The sequence below is a fragment of the Podarcis muralis genome, chromosome 17 (assembly GCF_964188315.1).
Source record: "Podarcis muralis chromosome 17, rPodMur119.hap1.1, whole genome shotgun sequence".
Classification (NCBI taxonomy): domain Eukaryota; kingdom Metazoa; phylum Chordata; class Lepidosauria; order Squamata; family Lacertidae; genus Podarcis; species Podarcis muralis.
Window position 1 is genome coordinate 40,160,855 of NC_135671.1, and position 19,701 is coordinate 40,180,555.

The window sequence follows — 19,701 nt, forward strand, 5'->3', positions numbered from 1 at the left end:
TCGGTCCCAGCACCTGCCAACCTAGCAGTTCGAAAGCACCCTCGGGCGCAAGTAGATAAATAGGGACCGCTTACTGGCGGGAAGGTAAATGGCGTTTCCGTGTGCTGCGCTGGCTCGCCAGATGCAGCTTTGTCACGCTGGCCACGTGACCCGGAAGTGTCTCCGGACAGCGCTGGCCCCCGGCCTCTTGAGTGAGATGGGCGCACAACCCTAGAGTCTGGCAAGACTGGCCCGTACGGGCAGGGGTACCTTTACCTTTACTGAAACAGAACGTTATGGTAAAACAGAACGGGTGTGAGTGCCTGCGGATTTTTAAGGGAGCTGCTTATATTTGGGTATTGCCCTTTTTTCTCTCCTACCCCCCTTTAATTTTAAAGGTGTGGCTTATATTCAGGTGCAACTTATATTTGGGGCAATACGATATTTAGCGTTTGCAAAGCATGGGGGAAAATGGTTCTTAGGCTCCCACTCTCTGAGAAAGGCTCTACCACTCTCAGAGTCACTGGACCACAACCTTAAGCAAGTTTAAATGCTTTACTTAGTAATCAGAGGTCTCACTCGTGCTTAGTTAAATGCTACAGCAGAAACAACACAGGTAATGTAGTGTTGGTTGCAAAATAGCCAAGTGTTCAAGGGTGAGAAAGGAGTCATAATGTTAAGAAAAGGACCAAAACTCAGCAGTGGGACACACTCCTTATATGAGGGAAGCAGAAACATCAGCACATCAGGTGCTGTTGGAGTCCAGCTCCCATCAGGATCAAGGTGCATGGGGAGGAGAGCTTAACAGGTTCCGCACCAATGGGTCCTGCTAAAAATCCCTGCCACCTTCCCCAAAGCCCTTGGAGGGAAGCTTCCTTTGGCGCCTCCTCAGGTAACAGCAGCTTCTGTGAGTGGGGATTTTCAGTTTCCAGTATAGAAACACAAAAAGACATACCATAATAACAAAGAAAAACAATAACACCCCCCACACACCACTTAAACGTCAAAATTTCAAGTTGAGTTCTGAAATGGGAGTCCCAGATGGGCGCCGAAGGGCCAAAGGTTCACTACATTTGCTTTAAAACAACCCTTTCCATTACTTGCTGCAGCTCCATCCAGCGACGACTTGTATGTGTGAGTGAACTGCCAATGTTCTCATACCAGAAACAGAACTAGGTATCTCCTCAGACACCATGCTTTTCATTGGAGTCAGAGGGACATATGAAGCTGCCTTATGCTGAGTCAGGCAGACGACTGGTCCACCTAGCTCAGCGTTGGCAGTGATCACTCCCAGCCCTACCTGGAGAAGCCAGGGATTGGTCCTGTATGCAAAATCCAGATGCTCTGCCGCTGAGTTGACTTTGCACCTTTCTTGATTCCAAGGCACTGGGCAATACATGCATATGTGCGAAGCAATCCTCACCATCTCTGCTATGCTTGTGTTTGCTTCCTTGTTTTTTACCTGCAGCAGATCCTGACTTGTGTCCTTGGTCCCACTCCTGATTCTGATTTTAGGACAAAGGAATAAATAAGGGATAGCAAACATCTTACAGCATCCCCAAAGTTCTAGTATGGATGCTTTTCTATTATGAGATAATAGCCTTTAACTGAGGCAGGACTACAACTCCCACCATCCCTAGATGTTGACAATGCTGGCTAGGGCTGATGGGGACTGAGTGTAACAACATATGGAGGGCATCATAGTGGCTCTCCCTACACTTTGGGAAATAGTTGTAAAATTGCCTTTTATAACCCCTTATTGTTTATCACTTACAACATTTGCTCTTGTGGGTTGAGCACATTGTCTATTGTTTTGTCTATATGATTTGACCTGCTCTGAGACCTTCTGCTGAAGGTGGGTAAGAAATCTAATGGATAATATAATGGTGAGTAAGAAAAATAGTGGGCAGACAGACCGTTGAAATTTGGCCAGCTGGCAAGATAAAACACACATAAAAATATATCACTAAGCTTAGGGCCTAGCCTAAGAGTTCTGTGTTGCTCTTCCATAACCATTTTAAAAAAATACCTATGAAAAGCAGCCTTGAAAGGCTCTTGATGGAGGTGGACAGAAAGAGTGGATGACCTCCCATTGTCATTCTGCTGGTTGTCCTCTAAAAATCACTTCCCCCAGGTGCTTTCCCACCCATGCAGCGGCGTAGCGTGGGTTGTCAGCATCCGGGGCAAGGCAAGTAATTTGCGCCCCCTAACCCGTGGATTTGCGCCCCCTAACCTGTGGATTTGCGCCCCCTAACCCATGGATTTGCCCTAACCCCAGATGTTGCGCCCGGTGCGGCCGGCCCCCCCTGCACCCCCCACACTACGCCACTGCACCCATGCACATAAGGTAAAGGTAAAGGTACCCCTGCCCGTACGGGCCAGTCTTGACAGACTCTAGGGTTGTGCGCCCATCTCACTTAAGAGGCCGGGGGCCAGTGCTGTCTGGAGACACTTCCGGGTCACGTGGCCAGCGTGACAAAGCTGCATCTGGCAAGCCAGAGCCGCACACGGAAACGCCGTTTACCTTCCCGCCAGAGCGGTCCCTATTTATCTACTTGCACCCGGGGGTGCTTTCGAACTGCTAGGTTGGCAGGCGCTGGGACCGAGCAACGTCCCCGCCGTGGGGATTCGAACTGCCGACCTTTCGATCGGCAAGCCCTAGGCGCTGAGGCTTTTACCCACAGTGCCACCCGCGTCCATGCACATAACTTGTTATTAATTAGGATAACCCTAGCATAGATAACAGGATAGGATGCTGTTGCTTTTGAGAAAACGAATGGGCAATTTAGAGATTACTATGAATAGTGTGATATGATTGGGAGGGGCACAGTTTTACTGAAAGTTATATTAGCTTCACATAGCCAATTATGTGGGCACGCAGGGACAAGTATGGTGGTGACAGAAAGAGCAGAGTCCTGGCAAAGCATTTCATTCATCTCTGAGCTTAGAATTCTGGCACACCATTGTTGAAGTTATGGTAAAGAAGATTTCATACTCATTTCATTCCCAAGTAGGGAATTTTTTGCATGACACTATGGGAATCCTGGTAACTGCGTGGCATCATTTCCCATCACCCTGGGCATGTGTCATTGTTGCGGCATTGTGATGGGAAAGAAGCATGCTAATGTGGATTGTAGCAAAGCTTGGGAAACCTGGAATAATGTGTGCCTCTGTGTGTCAACATGAACCACCAAGGGTTCATCAAGAGTGGGATGGAGGACCTGGGATTCTATCAGATGAAAGGGAAACTGATTTGCTTCAGGGCCACCATATTTACAGTACATGGCGTTCTGGCACTTACACTCTCTACTGTCTTTGAGAACAGGATCTCCTGCATATAGCCCTTCTCAAAGCAGCCTTGACCTCCTTGTTGCCTAGGGTGTAGATCAACGGGTTCAAAACAGGTGTGACTGCTGTATACAACACAGTCACAGCCCTAGAATCATAGAATCATAGAGTTGGAATAGACCACAAGGGCCATCGAGTCCAACCCCCTGCCAAGCAGGAAACACCATCAGAGCACTCCTGACATATGGTTGTCAAGCCTCTGCTTAAAGACCTCCAAAGAAGGAGACTCCACCACACTCCTTGGCAGCAAATTCCACTGTCGAACAGCTCTTACTGTCAGGAAGTTCTTCCTAATGTTTAGGTGGAATCTTCTTTCTTGTAGTTTGGATCCATTGCTCCGTGTCCGCTTCTCTGGAGCAGCAGAAAACAACCTATCTCCCTCCTCTATATGACATCCTTTTATATATTTGAACATGGCTATCATATCACCCCTTAACCTCCTCTTCTCCAGGCTAAACATGTCCAGCTCCCTTAGCCGTTCCTCATAAGGCATCGTTTCCAGGCCTTTGACCATTTTGGTTGCCCTCCTCTGGACACGTTCCAGTTTGTCAGTGTCCTTCTTGAACTGTGGTGCCCAGAACTGGACACAGTACTCCAGGTGAGGTCTGACCAGAGCAGAATACAGTGGCACTATTACTTCCCTTGATCTAGATGCTATACTCCTATTGATGCAGCCCAGAATTGCATTGGCTTTTTTAGCTGCCACGTCACACTGTTGGCTCATGTCAAGTTTGTGGTCAACCAAGACTCCTAGATCCTTTTCATATGTACTGCTCTCAAGCCAGGTGTCACCCATCTTGTATTTGTGCCTCTCATTTTTTTTGCCCAAGTGCAATACTTTACATTTCTCCCTGTTAAAGTTCATCTTGTTTGTTTTGGCCCAGTTCTCTAATCTGTCAAGGTCGTTTTGAAGTGTGATCCTGTCCTCTGGGGTGTTAGCCAACCCTCCCAGTTTGGTCTCATCTGCAAATTTGATCAGGATGCCCTTGAGTCCATCATCCAAGTCATTGATAAAGATGTTGAATAAGGCGACTTCCAGGTTAGCGCCTCCGGCAATGGCAGATTTCCTCTGATCGGGAGGAATCCGCTTCGTGGAAATTAGGGTCTGGACCGCCACGGCGAGGCGGAGACCCACCAAAAACCACAGGCGGGAGAAGCCTGTGGACGTGGGATTCGGCTGGCACCTTTTGCGCCTCCCCTACTCGCGGGGAAACCCGGTTTCGGGGATCCGGAGCGATGTGGGGTGAGCGGCGCGGTGCTTCGAATCGACTGCTCTTTTCACGGAGTGAAGCCGCATTGCTGTTGCCGGAGAGCGCTGACTTTTTCCTGTGGACAATTGGACTTTAAACAACTACCCGTGAGTAGAACAGAAAATTGGACTATGAAACATCTTAATTTGGTACCGAAGTGGGAGGTTCTAAACAGGAAGTCCGCCTTCCGCTTTTGTAAATAGATTGAAGCAAAGACACTGCAAGCTAAAGTCTGGAAAGTCTTTTGTAAAGGACTAAATCTCCATCGGCTAAAACTACTAAACTCCCCTTGGAAGCAGGAGAAGAGGGGGGAAATCTTAGATTGTTTAAGCCTGCAGGAGAGAGAGTAAAGAAAGATAAATTTCCACCGCCTTGAACCTGGGAACGGGTTGCCAGGAAGACAGACGTATTGGGAAAGTCATTGACTGTGAATAAAATGTCTGTTGACAGATAGTTAAAAAAGAGAAACATTTTGATTCCAATGTTTCCTTTTGCATTTATAAGGAACAAAATATTTGAAAAACGAAAGTAATTTTGTTGCTGGATCTGCTTTTAAAAGGACGGATACAAATAGAAATTGTTTCCCCTAGAGGGAGCTTTTGAAACTGTTGTTGGAGTCGATCTGGGGAACTCTACAGCTGTAGAGATTAAAGATCGTGAGAACCAGACATTGACCTTGAACAAGAATGTGCGCAGAAGAAGCTTTAGTGATTGCTTTTTGCAAGACAAGCGCCTTATTGGAACAGCTACATGAGAAGATGGATTTGATGACTGTTGCAGTTAATAATTTTGGACAAACAGTGAATACCTATATAGAAACCACTCAGGAACGACCCAGGAATCTGCTTTGACAGGGCAAGTTGTGCAGAAGACAAAGGAGGAGGTTGTTGTTGAACCTCAAGTAATACAAGTGGAGAGAGCCGCGGATTTGCAGGAACATAAGCTGTTGTTTTTGATGACTGAACCTGGAGAAAGTCAGATTTGGAGAGATGGAATCTCGTTTGGATTGGAGATGGGAAGTTGGATAGATCCCCCTATGCAGGGCTGTTCTGGCTTCTGGGATCTGGTTTTGCGCCAGGGGGAGTCTGGAGTTGTGGGGGCCTTTAACTTTGGAGGGACTTTGAAACATGTCTTGAAATACCTTTTGGATTTTAGTGCTGACTATGGAGAATGGGCTGACCTGTCGAGAAGGGATAAAGACATTGCTAGGTTGGAGTCTTCCCGAGATCTACTCCTCAGCGATAAAAGAAGGAAATTAAGAACAAGATCAGCAGAAGACAAAGTAAAGTGCAGGTATAAATATGAAGAAGATCTGCAGAAGGGACATGGAAAAGAGTTAAGAGCCTCGGATAGAAGATCACCAGGTTGATGGACTAGATGGAATGGATAGAAAGGACTGACAGAACCCGAGACCAGGAAGAAGAGACGGTGGATGAAGATTGGAAGAAAGTTTAAAAATTCATTTAGAGAAATATTGTAAAATTAATGAGTGTTAGAAAAAATGTTGGAATGAAACTATTTGGCTTTAGTAGAAATGCTATAAGGAGTTATGTACAAATAAGTTTTAAGTTTTAGGGCTTTTTATGGTAAGATAAGGTTAAAATAAATTAAGACAATTTAATGACAGAATATAGTGAAAGATGGAAAGGATTTGCTGAGATAATTAATAACTAGAATACAAAAAAGGGAGGTGTGAGGAGGTCGATGAAACAAGTTAACGAAAGATAAAGATTTGGGAATATTGGATTTGTTTTTAATTTTTTGTTTGCTCTTGTTTTTGGTTTTGATGTATTGTGCGTTTTGTTCTCTTTTTTCTTTTTACTGACTTGTATTGTTTAATTTCTTTTTTCCCCTCTTTTCTTTTTTCCTCTGTAATTTTAAATTCTCAATAAATATCATTTTTTTTAAAAAAGAAAGAAAGATAAAGATGTTGAATAAGACCAGGCCCAAGACAGAACCCTGTGGCACCCCACTAGTCACTCTTCTCCAGGATGAAGAGGAACCATTGATGAGCACCCTTTGGGTTCGGTCAGTCAGCCAGTTACAAATCCACTGAGTGGTAGCATAGTCAAGACTGCATTTTACCAGCTTCTTTACAAGAATATCATGGGGCACCTTGTCAAATGCCTTGCTGAAATCAAGGTAGGCTACATCCACTGCGTTCCCTTCATCTACCAGGGTTGTAATTCTGTCAAAAAATGAGATCAGGTTAGTCTGACATGACTTATTTTTCAGAAATCCATGCTGACTATTGGTGATCACAGCATTCCTTTCTAGGTCTCACAGACTGTTTGCTTAATGATCTGCTCCAGAATCTTCCCTGGTATTGATGTCAGACTGACTGGGCGATAATTATTTGGGTCCTCTCTTTTCCCCTTTTTGAAAAAGGGACAACTTTTGCCCTCCTCCAGTCTGCCGGGACTTCGCCTGTTCTCCAGGAATTCTCAAAGATGACTGCCAGTGGTTCTGAGATCACATCTGCCAGTTCTTTTAATACTCTTGGATGCAGTTCATCTGGCCCTGGAGACTTGAATACATCTAAACTAGCCAAGTATTCTTGTACTATCTCCTTAGTTATTCTGGGCTGTGTTTCCTCTGCCGAACCATTTGCTCCAAATTCTTCAGGTCGGGCATTGTTTTCTTTATCGGAGAAGACTGAGGCAAAGAAGGCATTGAGGAGTTCAGCCCTTTCTGTGTCCCCTGTTTGCATTTCACCATCTTCTCCTCTGAGTGACCCCACTGTTTCTTTGTTCTTCCTTTTGCTACGGACATACCCATAAAAGCCTTTTTTGTTGCTTTTAACCTCTCTAGCAAGCCTGAGTTCATTCTGTGCTTTAGCTTTTCTGACTTTGTGTCTATATGTGCTGGCTATTTGTTTGAATTCCTCTTGGGTGGTTTCCCCCCTTTTCCATTTTTTGTACACATCCTTTTTTAATCTTAACTCAGTTAAAAGTTCTTTAGATAGCCACCCTGGCTTCTTTAGGCACCTTCCATGTTTCCGTCTCATTGGTATTGCCTGAAGTTGTGCGTTTACTATTTCCCTCTTAACAAACTCCCAGCCATCATAAACTCCCTTTCCTTTTAGTATTACTGTCCATGGGATCTCACCCAGCACTTCCCTAAGTTTTATGAAGTCGGCTTTCTTAAAGTCAAGAAATTGAGTCCTAGTATGCTTGGCTGCTCCTTTCCGCTGTATAGTAAACTTCAGAAGAGCATGATCACTCGCGCCTAATGATCCTTCCACTTCTACCCCACTAACCTGGTCATCAACATTGGTTAGGACCAGATCTAAAATGGCTGTTCCTCTTGTTGCTTCTCCCACTTTCTGGACAATGAAGTTGTCTGCAAGGCCAGTGAGGAATCTGTTTGATCTTATGCTCTTGGCTGAGTTTGACATCCAACAAATATCTGGGTAATTGAAGTCCCCCATTAGTACTATCTCCCTTCCTTTTGCATGCTTGGCCATCTGTTCCAGGAAGGCATCATCTATGTCCTCCGTTTGGCTTGGGGATCTATAGTAAACTCCCTGTCTGTATCCAGAGAACCCTCCGAGTGTGGCCGTAGATGCATAGCTCCAGCAGAGCAGTAATGGAGGGCCACTACAGTGAGGTGAGCCCCACAGGTGGAGAAGGCACGTTGGAGACCTTTTGCTGAGCGCATGGCCACCACTGCCCTTAGAATGAGAGCATAGGATGTCAGAGTTAAGGCAAAGCAACCCATGATGGTGGAGCCAGTGACCCCAGCTAACAAGGCCTCGTTGAGCCAGGTGTCGGAGCAGGAGAGTGCCAGGAGTGGAGATATATCACAGAAGAAGTGCTCCACCTTGTTGTCTTGACAGAAGGAGAGCTGGGACATCATGATGGCATGGAGGAGTGAGTGGAAGAAGCCAGCTGTCCACACCAAGGCAGCTAGGGTCCAGCGCAACTGGCGATTCATCAGGACAGGGTAGTGGAGTGGATGGCAGATGGCCAAATAACGGTCGTAGCCCATAATGGACAACAGCATAGCTTCAGTGCTGCCTAGAAAATGGAAGAAGAACATCTGGGCAATGCGCCCTGCAAAGGAAATACGATTGCTATGGGAGGCTAGCCCCACAAACACCTTGGGGACGGTGGTGGAGAAGTAAAAGATGTCAATGGAGGCCAGATTGCCAATGAAGAAGTACATGGGTGTCTGGAGCTACAGGTCCCAGAAGGTGACTCCTGCCACCACCAGGTTTCCAGAGATGTTGGCTAAGTATAGGAGTGTGGGGGTCAGATGGGATTACCATGAGGAATTATAAAATATACATCAAGCCATCGTGTCCACGATGAAGACATTGTGTTGACTGTGTTTGATATATTGACGATAATTTCTGATTAAATCCCATAAGATTCTACATTCATGCCCTTTTAATGCCCTTTGGCCTCTGCTGCCCATTTCCCCTTGCCTGGCAAAGCACGTAGACACTTAGACAGGCAGGCGTCCTGGGTCATCAAAGACAGTGGGCAAGTTTATTTGATGTAGGATCTTAATCTTAGAGCTAGGAAGCAGATCTCACATTTAGGTGATAATGGTTGCTGTCCTCCTGGCCATCCTCCTTATCATATGTGTATTGCTTGTTTATTACCTCCAGGGTTGCCAGATACTCTTCTTTGTAGTTCTCAACTTATTTACCCCAGAAATATTTGTGCTTAATTAGTTTTAGTAGTTTAACTTGTCCCCACGTGGGATTGTGGAAATGTTCAGAAGAAATCTGATTGGTTCTTACGAACACTCTGTAAAAAGCTTTTTTGTGAATAAAAACGGCCTGGGCCAGGGGGCTGCAGATTCGGACAAGCACAGAGAGACACGATTATACACACTTTCTCCGAGAGCCTTGCTGGTCAAAGCCTCGTGTCTTGTTTTTAATCAGGGTCCAGTCCTTCCTTTACTTTGCAAATGCAACATAGGAGCAGAAAAAGACCAAAGAGGAAGCCATGAAAATTATGGGCACCGATCAGGATGAATTCAGTGACTGATGTCCCGTTCTGCATCAGCCTGATGAATTTAGAAAGCAGGGATGAAAATTGCTACAGGTGAAAAAAAGAAAACCACCAAGACATTCTGGAAAACGAGAGTTACCTTAGCTTCTGTGAGTTACCCGTACCTAGAAATTGCTGTAAACCCAATCTTATAAGGCCATTTACATTTACAGCATGATCTGCTCTCTCAATGATACAATTTGGTTCTCATCACTCTGTCTTCTGCTTCCTGGCCATTAGCAATTATTATTATTTTATTCCTACCCTATTTACTCGATGCAGCTTAAATCCCTCCCCCCAATTATTATATATATATTTTGCATGGATTCTCCAAAGAATCAATTCAGCTATTGGGTTTAAATGAACAAACAGACATGTCAAAAGTTCTACTAAGACTGTAATTCCAGCCCAGTGTGCAGAGAAGATTCTCTTACATCTCATCTGGGAGTCATGAGCCTTTGCATGAGTATTTTGTGCTTTGATGTTGATATTCTTCCCCTCAGATGGGGGCAATTTGGTGTACAAAGGAGAATTTCAGTGATGTATCTTTCCCTGATGCCCTATCTGCATCCATTGCTATCGCAGGAGGTTGTGAAGGGGCTCCCATGGCAGTTCAAGCTTCAAGGCCCCCCAGATGTAGGTCCACCACTAGGTAGAGGTTGGGCTAGGTGGCCCTTGTGGACCCTTCCAACCCTACAATACCATGATGCTGTGATTCTGTGATTCTTTCAACAGTCCAGCCTCCCCTCCTGACTGGTCAACACCTTCCTCTACTGCTAGGGAATCTCACCACACCATGGATGAGGTGTGGCAGGGAGCTGTTGTGGGACTGTCTCCCTTTCCCATGGCTTCTCAAGGCCACAAAATGGAGCCCCATCCTCCCTCTCAGGCCACTCCTTGCTGGCAGCACCCTCTGCAGCCTTTTCCTCATTTGACAGCAACTGCAGCTGCAGCCTTGAGCCATTTGGGACCACAGGGCTCACAGCATCTGACCCCACTTCTTTCTCAGATGGGCGCAGGAGTGCTGACTCTCATTTCTGCTCACTATATGTACAGTAATTTCCTCTTTATAGCTTTGATTCAGGGCTCAGTGAAAGGTCAAAGAACACCTGAGACAGGGACATTGCTGATGCTCTGCAGATGTGGACCTGATCAGTCCCTTGGATGGGTGGGTCCCTGGGAGCCCCACAAAGCAGCAGAAAATAATAAATTGTTATTTTAAAATATTAAATATAAATAAAGGAGCAGAAGGTTCAAGTTATATTTTTACCAAACTATGGAGTGAAAATGTGACTTAGAAGCCACTGTACCAGCTGACCTGGGGGCAGATGGCGGAATCGGAGGGGAGGCTCCAGGACTCCTCACCGGAGACCAGCGGAGAGAGTACGGGTACTCCGCTGCCCACACCCTCCCTGCGCAGGAGACTTCCGCGCAGGGAGAGTAGGAGGAGACTTGGCGTCAAACAGCTTTTATGCTGGAAAAGGTTCAAGAGACGCCCACTGACGGATTCTGCCAGCGACTGAGACAGCCACGAAACTTGAGGCTGTCCAGACAGAGAGGATTCAACCAGGAAACCTAGCCAGGAGTGGCAGCAACTTACGCACGAGCAACCCCTAGAACCATTACAGGTGATTAATGTATAGACACACATGTAGCAATAATGGATTGGATCCCCCTGTACACCCAAAATTGTCTTTTGCAGGGGGAGGGGTCATCGAGGATAACCCCCAGAACAGTGTGTGGGTTATTCTTCCATCTGTCCAGCTGCAATGCTTGTGCTGATGGAACATTAATTCCACCTAACTGCTATAATTTAGAAAGAAACCCAATGCGTCTCATCATAGTGGAGAAGGCATCAGATGACTTTTTTGCCAGCTCCATCAAGGCAACTTCTAGGCCTTTTTCCTGTTTTCCGGTTCCATATCTTTAAAGCAGACTTGGCCTGAACAGTCCTCACAGAGAGGACAACTCCAAACAGAGGACTCTTCCTTATAAAGCTGGACACATGGTCACCCTAGGCCAGTGATGGCGACCTATGGCACATGTGCCAGAGGGGGCACTCAGAGCCCTCTCTCTGGGCATGTGCACCGCCACCCCAGCACAGAGCCGGCAGAAGGCGAGGGTGGCGCATCAAGTCCTCAGCTCAACTTGGGCAGCCGGAGTGCCATGGGCATGGTGGGTCGGTGCAGGAAACTGCGCGGCAGGAGAGGGATGTGATGCCTGTCAGGGCACCGACTCTCCAAAATGGAGGGCACAGCTATTCTTTGGCCTGAATTCATTGTGCCCAACTGCTCAGAGGCTTCCGGAGCATATTGTGGTGATTATTTTGTGAGTATTTTGTGTGAGCCGTTTGCAAAATAGCACTGGCAATGATTATGGTGGGCCCTCAGTTTCAGATGCTGCTGCAAGGTTGAGGCCAGTTGGGGCTGGGCAAGGGAGAAGGACTGGCCCGTGGGGCAGCCCCACGGCCATTTCAGGGGGGCACCACTCTGCACGCACTCAGAGGGCCACGCCAAGAACGCTTGCTTGCTCGGGCTGGAGGTTAAAAGCGGGGAATCCTTAAAGTGTGGAATTCTCTGCCAAATAATTTTAAGTCAATGAAAGCACTTGGGATTGCTTTCCTTACTTTGTTTGGATCATCTTAATCCAAACTTCTACCTTTCAATAAAAAGTTGTTTGTATCATTGAAAGCTCTGTTGTTGTGTTTTTCTTTTAAGTCAAAAGATGTTAATGTATGAGTTTTTTTTTCTAAACTAAAACCTCAGTATTCAGGTTAAATTGCCGTGTTGGCACTTTGTGATAAATAAGTGGGTTTTGGGTTGCAGTTTGGGCCCTCGGTCTCTAAAAGGTTCACCATCACTGTCCTAGGTGCCTGGTCACAAGTGGAGGAAGCCCAGGAGGAATTATGTCGTAAACTGCCCTGTGATCTTCGGATAAGGGCCGGTATGTAAAATCATCATCATCATCATCATCATCATCACAGCAGCTCATTTCTCCTTGAACGTGCTTTGTTTTTCCTATCCTAGGCCCCATTGTGCTCATTAGCATGCATTGCAGCTGAGGGCATTGTTACAAGGGACTGTCTCTGTGGATTATTTATTCCTGTTGCGTCAGCTTCTTCTAGTTCTGGGACTGCATTCTCCTGGTGCAGAAAGTGTGGTGGAGTAGTTTCAGATCTTGTCTAATTAATGGAAGGCCAAGGACGATAACTTTTAATTAGATCTTTTCCCAGCTGACCTTCTTTCATTTCTGTTCACTGCCATTGCTTCCCCTCTCTGCTGAAGTTCTGGTGCTGTGTTAAACAGCCCCCTTGGTGCTGAGTGAGCTGGGTGGGCACCCAGGATGCTGAACTGAGGGATTCCAAGCTGAGCTCAGTGGCTGCGCTTCTTCTCAGTGGCTGTACTGCCTGGAGTGAGTGAGGGTGTCAAAAGGCAGGTGTGCCCAGGAGCTTTTTCTTCAAGGTTCTACAAGTTGTTTGGGTGCTAACTACAAAAATGATCATCCTTCAACTAGCTTTAAAGTACGTCTCCACTTTGATGTCATTTGTTTTAGGCGAATGTTTTACGATAGTGCATAAAATCAAAATTGTGTATCCTCAAAACACACTCTCCCTGCACCTCAAAACATTGTTCCAAAGTAAGTATAATGTCAGGTGGGACTGCCAGTGTTTTTCCCCTACAATGCCAGCCCCCTATTATTATTATTATTATTATTATTATTATTATTATTATTAGCCAAGTGCATAAAGCTGAACTCACACAAGTTAAATTCACACAAGTTAAATGTGCATAAGTTGCAAGTTGACTCTACAGTAGACCCACAACTTCTGCACATTTAACTTGTGTGAATTCACCTTTTCACACTTGGCATTAAAAAAATGGAAAGAGGGTGGAAAGGAGGTCCCTAGCTAACAGGACCAGTGGTCAGGGATGATGGGAATTGTAGTCCCAAAACATCTGGGGGGGGGTGAAGGTTGCCTATGCCTGGTTTTGACTATATGCGATTCTGGCTTTGGGCACAATTCCTGGAGTGTAACCCCCTTGTAAATTGCAGACTTATTGTACTATAAACACTGTAAGTACTATATACATGATAATAAAATCAAGCTGCAAGCTGGAAGAGGTCAACTGGATACCTTTTTAAATTTATAACGTTTCTTTATTATTTTTTAAGATAAAAAATGGGCATTATGAAAATAAAGATTGCTTACCAAAAGACAGGAATGGTGACAATTATTAAATGCGGAGTAAGGCATTTGCTAGGCTTGGTCATATTGTTACTACAGCTCTATATTCTGGGGCAATGGCAGTTTTCAAAGTTATGAAAAAGCAGCAAGGGAAGAAGACTGAAGAAACAGCTACCGTAGCCTAGGAGCCGATGGATACTGTCTCTGTCTCCTGCCAACCTAGCAATTCGAAAGCACATCAAAGTGCAAGTAGATCAATAGGTACCACTCTGGCGGGAAGGTAAATGGCATTTCTGTGCACGGCTCTGCTTTCACTAGAAGCGGCTTAGTCATGCTGGCCACATGACCCGGAAGCTGTACGCCGGCTCCCTCGGCCAGTAAAGCGAGATGAGCGCTGCAACCCCAGAGTCGTTTGCGACTGGACTTAACTGTCAGGGGTCCTTTACCTTTTTACCACTCCAGTAGAGGACCTTCTCCTTGTAGCTGAAGAGGGAGTGTTGATGGTCTGGGAAGAGAGCTTGCAGCAGAAGCCATTTCACCAACATAATAAAGAATATAGGACAACTCCCTGAGCCTACAGTTTTGTGAGAGCCATCCTTTGAGAGCCATCCAACCCACTTGACAGGGACTTCATGGGATCCTAGAATTGGAGCACTTAAATCAGAGGCTGCTCACTCTGGGCCCTTTTCATAGGCAGAAAACATGGAGGTTGCAGGAGGCCGGTGGTCCTGCTATGTTTTGCAATGCCACACAAGCCTTTAAGCAGAGGCTTGACAACCATATGTCAGGAGTGCTCTGATGGTGTTTCCTGCTTGGCAGGGGGTTGGACTCCATGGGCCTTGTGGTCTATTCCAACTCTATGATTCTATGATTCTATGATTCAAGCCATGCAACTTGGAAAAGCGTGAATTTCAAAGGGCAGCTGTCTTTTGCTTTGTGTGTTGTTTCGGAAAATGTGTATTTTGAAATTTTGTCTTTACATGCAAACAAACAAATATCCTATTCTTTTTATTAAAAACCCCCCAGTATTTCAGATCTGGCATAGTGTTTACCCGGTACATTCCAATGTTGAATACAATTAGTGATGACCAGTAATTTTTTTAAAAAAATGTACCTTATCATTTTGTAAGTCAAATATGACCTTTGCTTCTTTTCTAATTCCATGATCTGATATTTCAAAAACTTGATTTGTTGTTGTTTAGTCATTTAGTCGTGTCTGACTCTTCGTGACTCCTGTCTTCCACTGCCTCCCGCAGTTTGGTCAAACTCATGTTCGTAGCTTCGAGAACACTGTCCCACCATCTTGTCCTGTCGTCCCCTTCTCCTTGTGCCCTCCATCTTTCCCAACATCAGGGTCTTTTCCAGGGAGTCTCCTCTTCTCATGAGGTGGCCAAAGTATTGGAGCCTCAGCTTCAGGATCTGTCCTTCCAGTGAGCACTCAGGGCTGATTTCCTTCAGAATGGAGAGGTTTGATCTTCTTGCAGTCCATGGGACTCTCAAGAGTCTCATCCAGCACCAGAATTCAAAAGCATCAATTCTTTGGCGATTAGCCTTCTTTATGGTCCAGCTCTCACTTCCATACATCACTACTGGGAAAACCATAGCTTTAACTATACAGTGGTGCCTCGCAAGACGAAATTAATCCGTTCCGCGAGTCTCTTTGTCTAGCGGTTTTTTCGTCTTGCGAAGCAACCCTATTAGCGGATTAGCGGATTAGCGCTATTAGCGGTTTAGCGGCTTAGCGGATATTAAAGGCTTAGCGGCTTAGCGGCTTAGAAAAAGGGGGGGGGGAGCGAAAAAAATCGCAAGACTCGCAAGACGTTTTCGTCTTGCGAAGCAAGCCCATAGGGAAAATCGTCTTGCGAAGCAACTCAAAAACGGAAAACCCTTTCGTCTAGCGGGTTTTTCGTCTTGCGAGGCATTTGTCTTGCGGGGCACCACTGTACGGACCTTTGTTGGCAAGGAGATGTTTCTGCTTTTTAAGATGCTGTCTAGGTTTGTCATTGATTTTCTCCCAAAAACTTGATATAGACACCTTAAAGCAAGGATGGGGAGTCCTTGATCTGCCAAATGTTGTTGGACTGCCTCCCCCAGGAGATGATGGGAACTGAAGTCCAAGACCTTCTAGAGCAGTGTTTCCCAAACGTTTTTGGGCAACGGCACACCTGTTTACCGGAAAAAAATCTCGCGGCACACCACCATTAAAGCCCCGCCCCGTGACGTCAGCGCGCAGCGTCACGCCGGGAGGGACGCACAAAAGTGAAAGTTTTTTCCCTCCCCCTTGCCGGGGTGGGAGGAGGCAGCAGAGCGAGGGACTGAGGGACGGCGGCAGCTGAGGCGGCCACCCCTCGACGCCGTCCCAAAAGCCGCCAAAAAGCCCTAAAAAAAGAGGAGCAGCACAAAAAACACACCACACACGGGGGGCGTGTTCTAATTTGCTTCTAACTCCGGGTTAGAGCGCAGCACGTGGAGGATGGGTGGGGAAAGAGAGAGGAGGCGCACTGATAGAACGCCAGGCACGGGGGCCGCCAGGGAGAGCCAGCGCGCGCCCCACCCCGGACGCTCGCGGCCACCGCCATCCCTCCCTCCCAGGGAAGGCGGGATTAGAGCAAGCGCCCGGGCAGCAAGAAGCGCGCGCGCGCCGGCCCTGCCCTGGATCCCTCAGAACCGCCAGTCTCTGGGAAAGTGGGCGTGGCTTCAGAACTCTCAGGCAGCAGCACCCGCCGCCCGGCAAGGCTTCCCATTGGGAGGCGCGAATGCTTTAGTGGGCGGGGATTGGTGCAAATATAGGCAGGGCGGGCTGAGAGGAGGAGCCGCCGCCGAGGAGCAGCGACACCAGCAGCGTTTCCTCTCCCCCCTCCCCTCCTGTGTCAACAAGCGGGGCGCCTGCGCCGGGGGTTTGCGCGTCAGGCAGGCAGCCAGGCAGGCAGACGGCGAGAGCCCCGCGCTGGGCAGCCGCTGCTCGCCGCCGCCGCCCCGCGTCTCGCCGCCCGACTCGCCCGCCTCCCTCCCACGGCACACCAGCCGATGTCTCACGGCACAGTAGTGTGCCGCGGAACACCGGTTGGGAAACACTGTTCTAGAGGGCAACGGGTTCCCTGCCTTAAGGCATTCCTACTACATATGCCAATATACACCTTGTGTTAATGTTCAGTGTTATAAATTGTTCACATCTGTCTGTATTGAGAGAAAAAGGAGGAGTGCACCTTAGGGGTGAGGTCAAGCCGTTGGAGAGTTACAGTGCTTGCTGTGGCCATAGAGACTGAGACAGGAGAAACATGTTTTGTTGCAGGTGGGGCAGACAAAGGCATCCGGTTTCACTGTTACAGATGCGCTATGGCGTTTCTTCTCTCTGTGCTCCTCCCAGCGGTCACTACTGGTCTTCTTCTGGTCACTATTGAGGATATACAACCTGTCTCCAAGCATTGTGGTCATCTGCAAGGGAATCCCATACAACGGGGTTGATGTTGCCAGTCTTCATGTCACATTTGCAGACATCTTTGTTGCACAGAGTTGGTCTGTCAACAGGCTTGGTGCCTGAAGACAGCTCCTCGCAGAGCACATCGTTTGGGATCCTACCAACTTCCATTCTGTGGGCATGACCAAGCCAGCATAGACGTCACTGGGACAGGAGTACAAACATGCTGGGAATGTAGACTGGGTAGAAGACATCTTTGTTTTTTGTTTTTTTTTGAATAAATTTTTATTAGTTTTCCATAAGTAAAAAAGAAACAAAGCAAAAACATAAACATAAACAAACACAAAATCGACTTCCCCGTACCACCCCTTTTCTGCATTCTTGTTTCAAGATTTTTCAGCAACCCTTTCGCAATAAACTTGTTTATATTTCATAAATTTGACTTCTATAAGTTATTAATACAACTGTAGTTCTTTATCTCTTATTACCCTGAGCCCCTAATTTTCCAAATTACAAGGTAGAAGACATCTTTGTTTGGGACTGTCCTGCCAGGTAATGTTACAAATAAATGAGTGGAATTCAACCTTGCACTATGTTGATTGTTCTGTCTGCACAAGTGCATCAGCTTGGCAGGTGGAACAATCTGCCTCCCCTCCTCATGTGTGCTGTTTTGTGGGTTCTCCTGACCCCCCAAGTCAATTTGGGGGTTGCGGGAGGAGAAGAGCTCCATTGCACAAGTGGAAGTCCTTGCACAGGGCTTCTGCTGATGGTGTTCATGAGGTGAATCCTGCCCATTAAGTGGTTGTTGTTATTTTAAAAACTTTCTACTGTTTGTGTTACTGTTTTCCCTTCATGACTTTGCTCTGTTACCTGATTACATTGGTGTTTAAAATAATTCAATAATAATAATAATAATAATAATAATAATAATAATAATAATAATAATAATTTATTATTTATATCCCGGCCATCTGGCTGAGTTTCCCCAGCCACTATGGGCAGCTTTCAATCAAGTGTTAAAAACAATACAGCATTAAATATTAAAAACTTCCCTAAACAGGGCTGTCTTTTAAAGAGAAGATAGCTGCTTATTTCCTTCACATCTGAAGGGAGGGTGTTCCACAGGGAGGGCGCCACTACCAAGAAGGCCCTCTGTCTGGTTCCCTGTAACCTCACTTCTCACAATGAGGGAACCGCCAGAAGGCCCTTGGTGCTGGATCTTAGTGTCCGGGCAGAACGATGGGGGTGGAGACACTCCTTCAGGTATACTGGGCCGAGGCCATTTAGGGCTTTAAAGGTCAGCACCAACACTTTGAATTGTGCTCAGAAACGTACTGGGAGCCAATGCAGATCTCTCAAGACTGGTGTTATGTGGTCCTGGCGGCCACTCCCAGTCACCAGTCTAGCTGCCGCATTCTGGATTAGTTGCAGTTTCCGGGTCACTTTCAAAGGTAGCCCCACATAGAGCACATTGCAATAGTCCAAGCGGGAGATAACTAGAGCTTGCACCACTCTGGCAAGACAGTCCGCAGGCAGGTAGGGTCTCAGCCTGCGTACCAGGTGGAGATGCTAGACAGCTGCCCTGGACACAGAATTAACCTGCGCCTCCATGGACAGCTGTGAGTCCAAAATGACTCCCAGGCTGCGCACCTGGTCCTTCAGGGGCACAGTTACCCCATTTAGGACCAGGGAGTCCCCCACACCCACCCACACCCTGTCCCCCCAAAACAGTACTTCTATCTTGTCAGGATTCAACCTCAATCTGTTAGCCGCTATCCATCCTCCAACCGCCTCCAGGCACTCACACAGGACCTTCACCGCCTCCACTGTTTCTGATTTAAAAGAGAGGTAGAGCTGGGTGTCATCTGCATATTGATGAACACCCAGCCCAAACCCCCTGATGATCTCTCCCAGCGGCTTCATATAGATATTAAAAAGCATGGGGGAGAGGACAGAACCCTGAGGCACCCCACAAGTGAGACCCCCGGGGTCTGAACACTCATCCCCCAACACCACTTCTGGACACGGCCCAGGAGAAAGGAGCAGAACCACTGTATAACAGTGCCCCCAGCTCCCAGCCCCTCTAGATGGTCCAGAAGGATGTTATGGTTGATGGTGTCAAAGGCCGCTGAGAGATCCAGCAGAACTAGGAAACAGCTCTCACCTTTGTCCCTAGCCCGCCGGAGATCATCGACCATTTCGGCCAAGGCAGTTTCAGTCCCAGGGTGAGGCCTGAATCCCGATTGGAAGGGATCCAAATGATCTGCATCCTCCAGGCGTGCTTGGAGTTGTTCAGCAACCACTCGCTCAATCACCTTGCCCAAGAATGGAAGATTTGAGACTGGGTGATAGTTGGCCATAATGGCCGGGTCTAAAGATGGTTTTTTAAGAAGCGGTTTAATGACCGCCTCTTTCAGCGGGTCTGGGAAGGCTCCCTCACAGAGGGAAGCATTCACCACCCCATGAAGCCCATCGCCCAGCCCTTCCCGGCTTGCTTTTATCAGCCAGGATTGACAA

At 47.0% G+C, this 19,701-nt stretch overlaps 1 protein-coding gene across 1 annotated transcript; it reads right to left on the reverse strand.

Moving 5' to 3' along the window:
• Nucleotides 1–5,163: 5,163 nt before the first annotated feature.
• Nucleotides 5,164–10,457, reverse strand: LOC114587422 (olfactory receptor 12D3-like). Its single transcript, XM_077921668.1, has 3 exons — nucleotides 10,371–10,457; nucleotides 8,123–8,756; nucleotides 5,164–5,252 (listed from the first exon to the last, which is right to left on the reverse strand). Exons 1-3 carry the CDS (start codon nucleotides 10,455–10,457, stop codon nucleotides 5,164–5,166), a joined length of 810 nt encoding a protein of 269 aa, XP_077777794.1.
• Nucleotides 10,458–19,701: the final 9,244 nt, after the last annotated feature.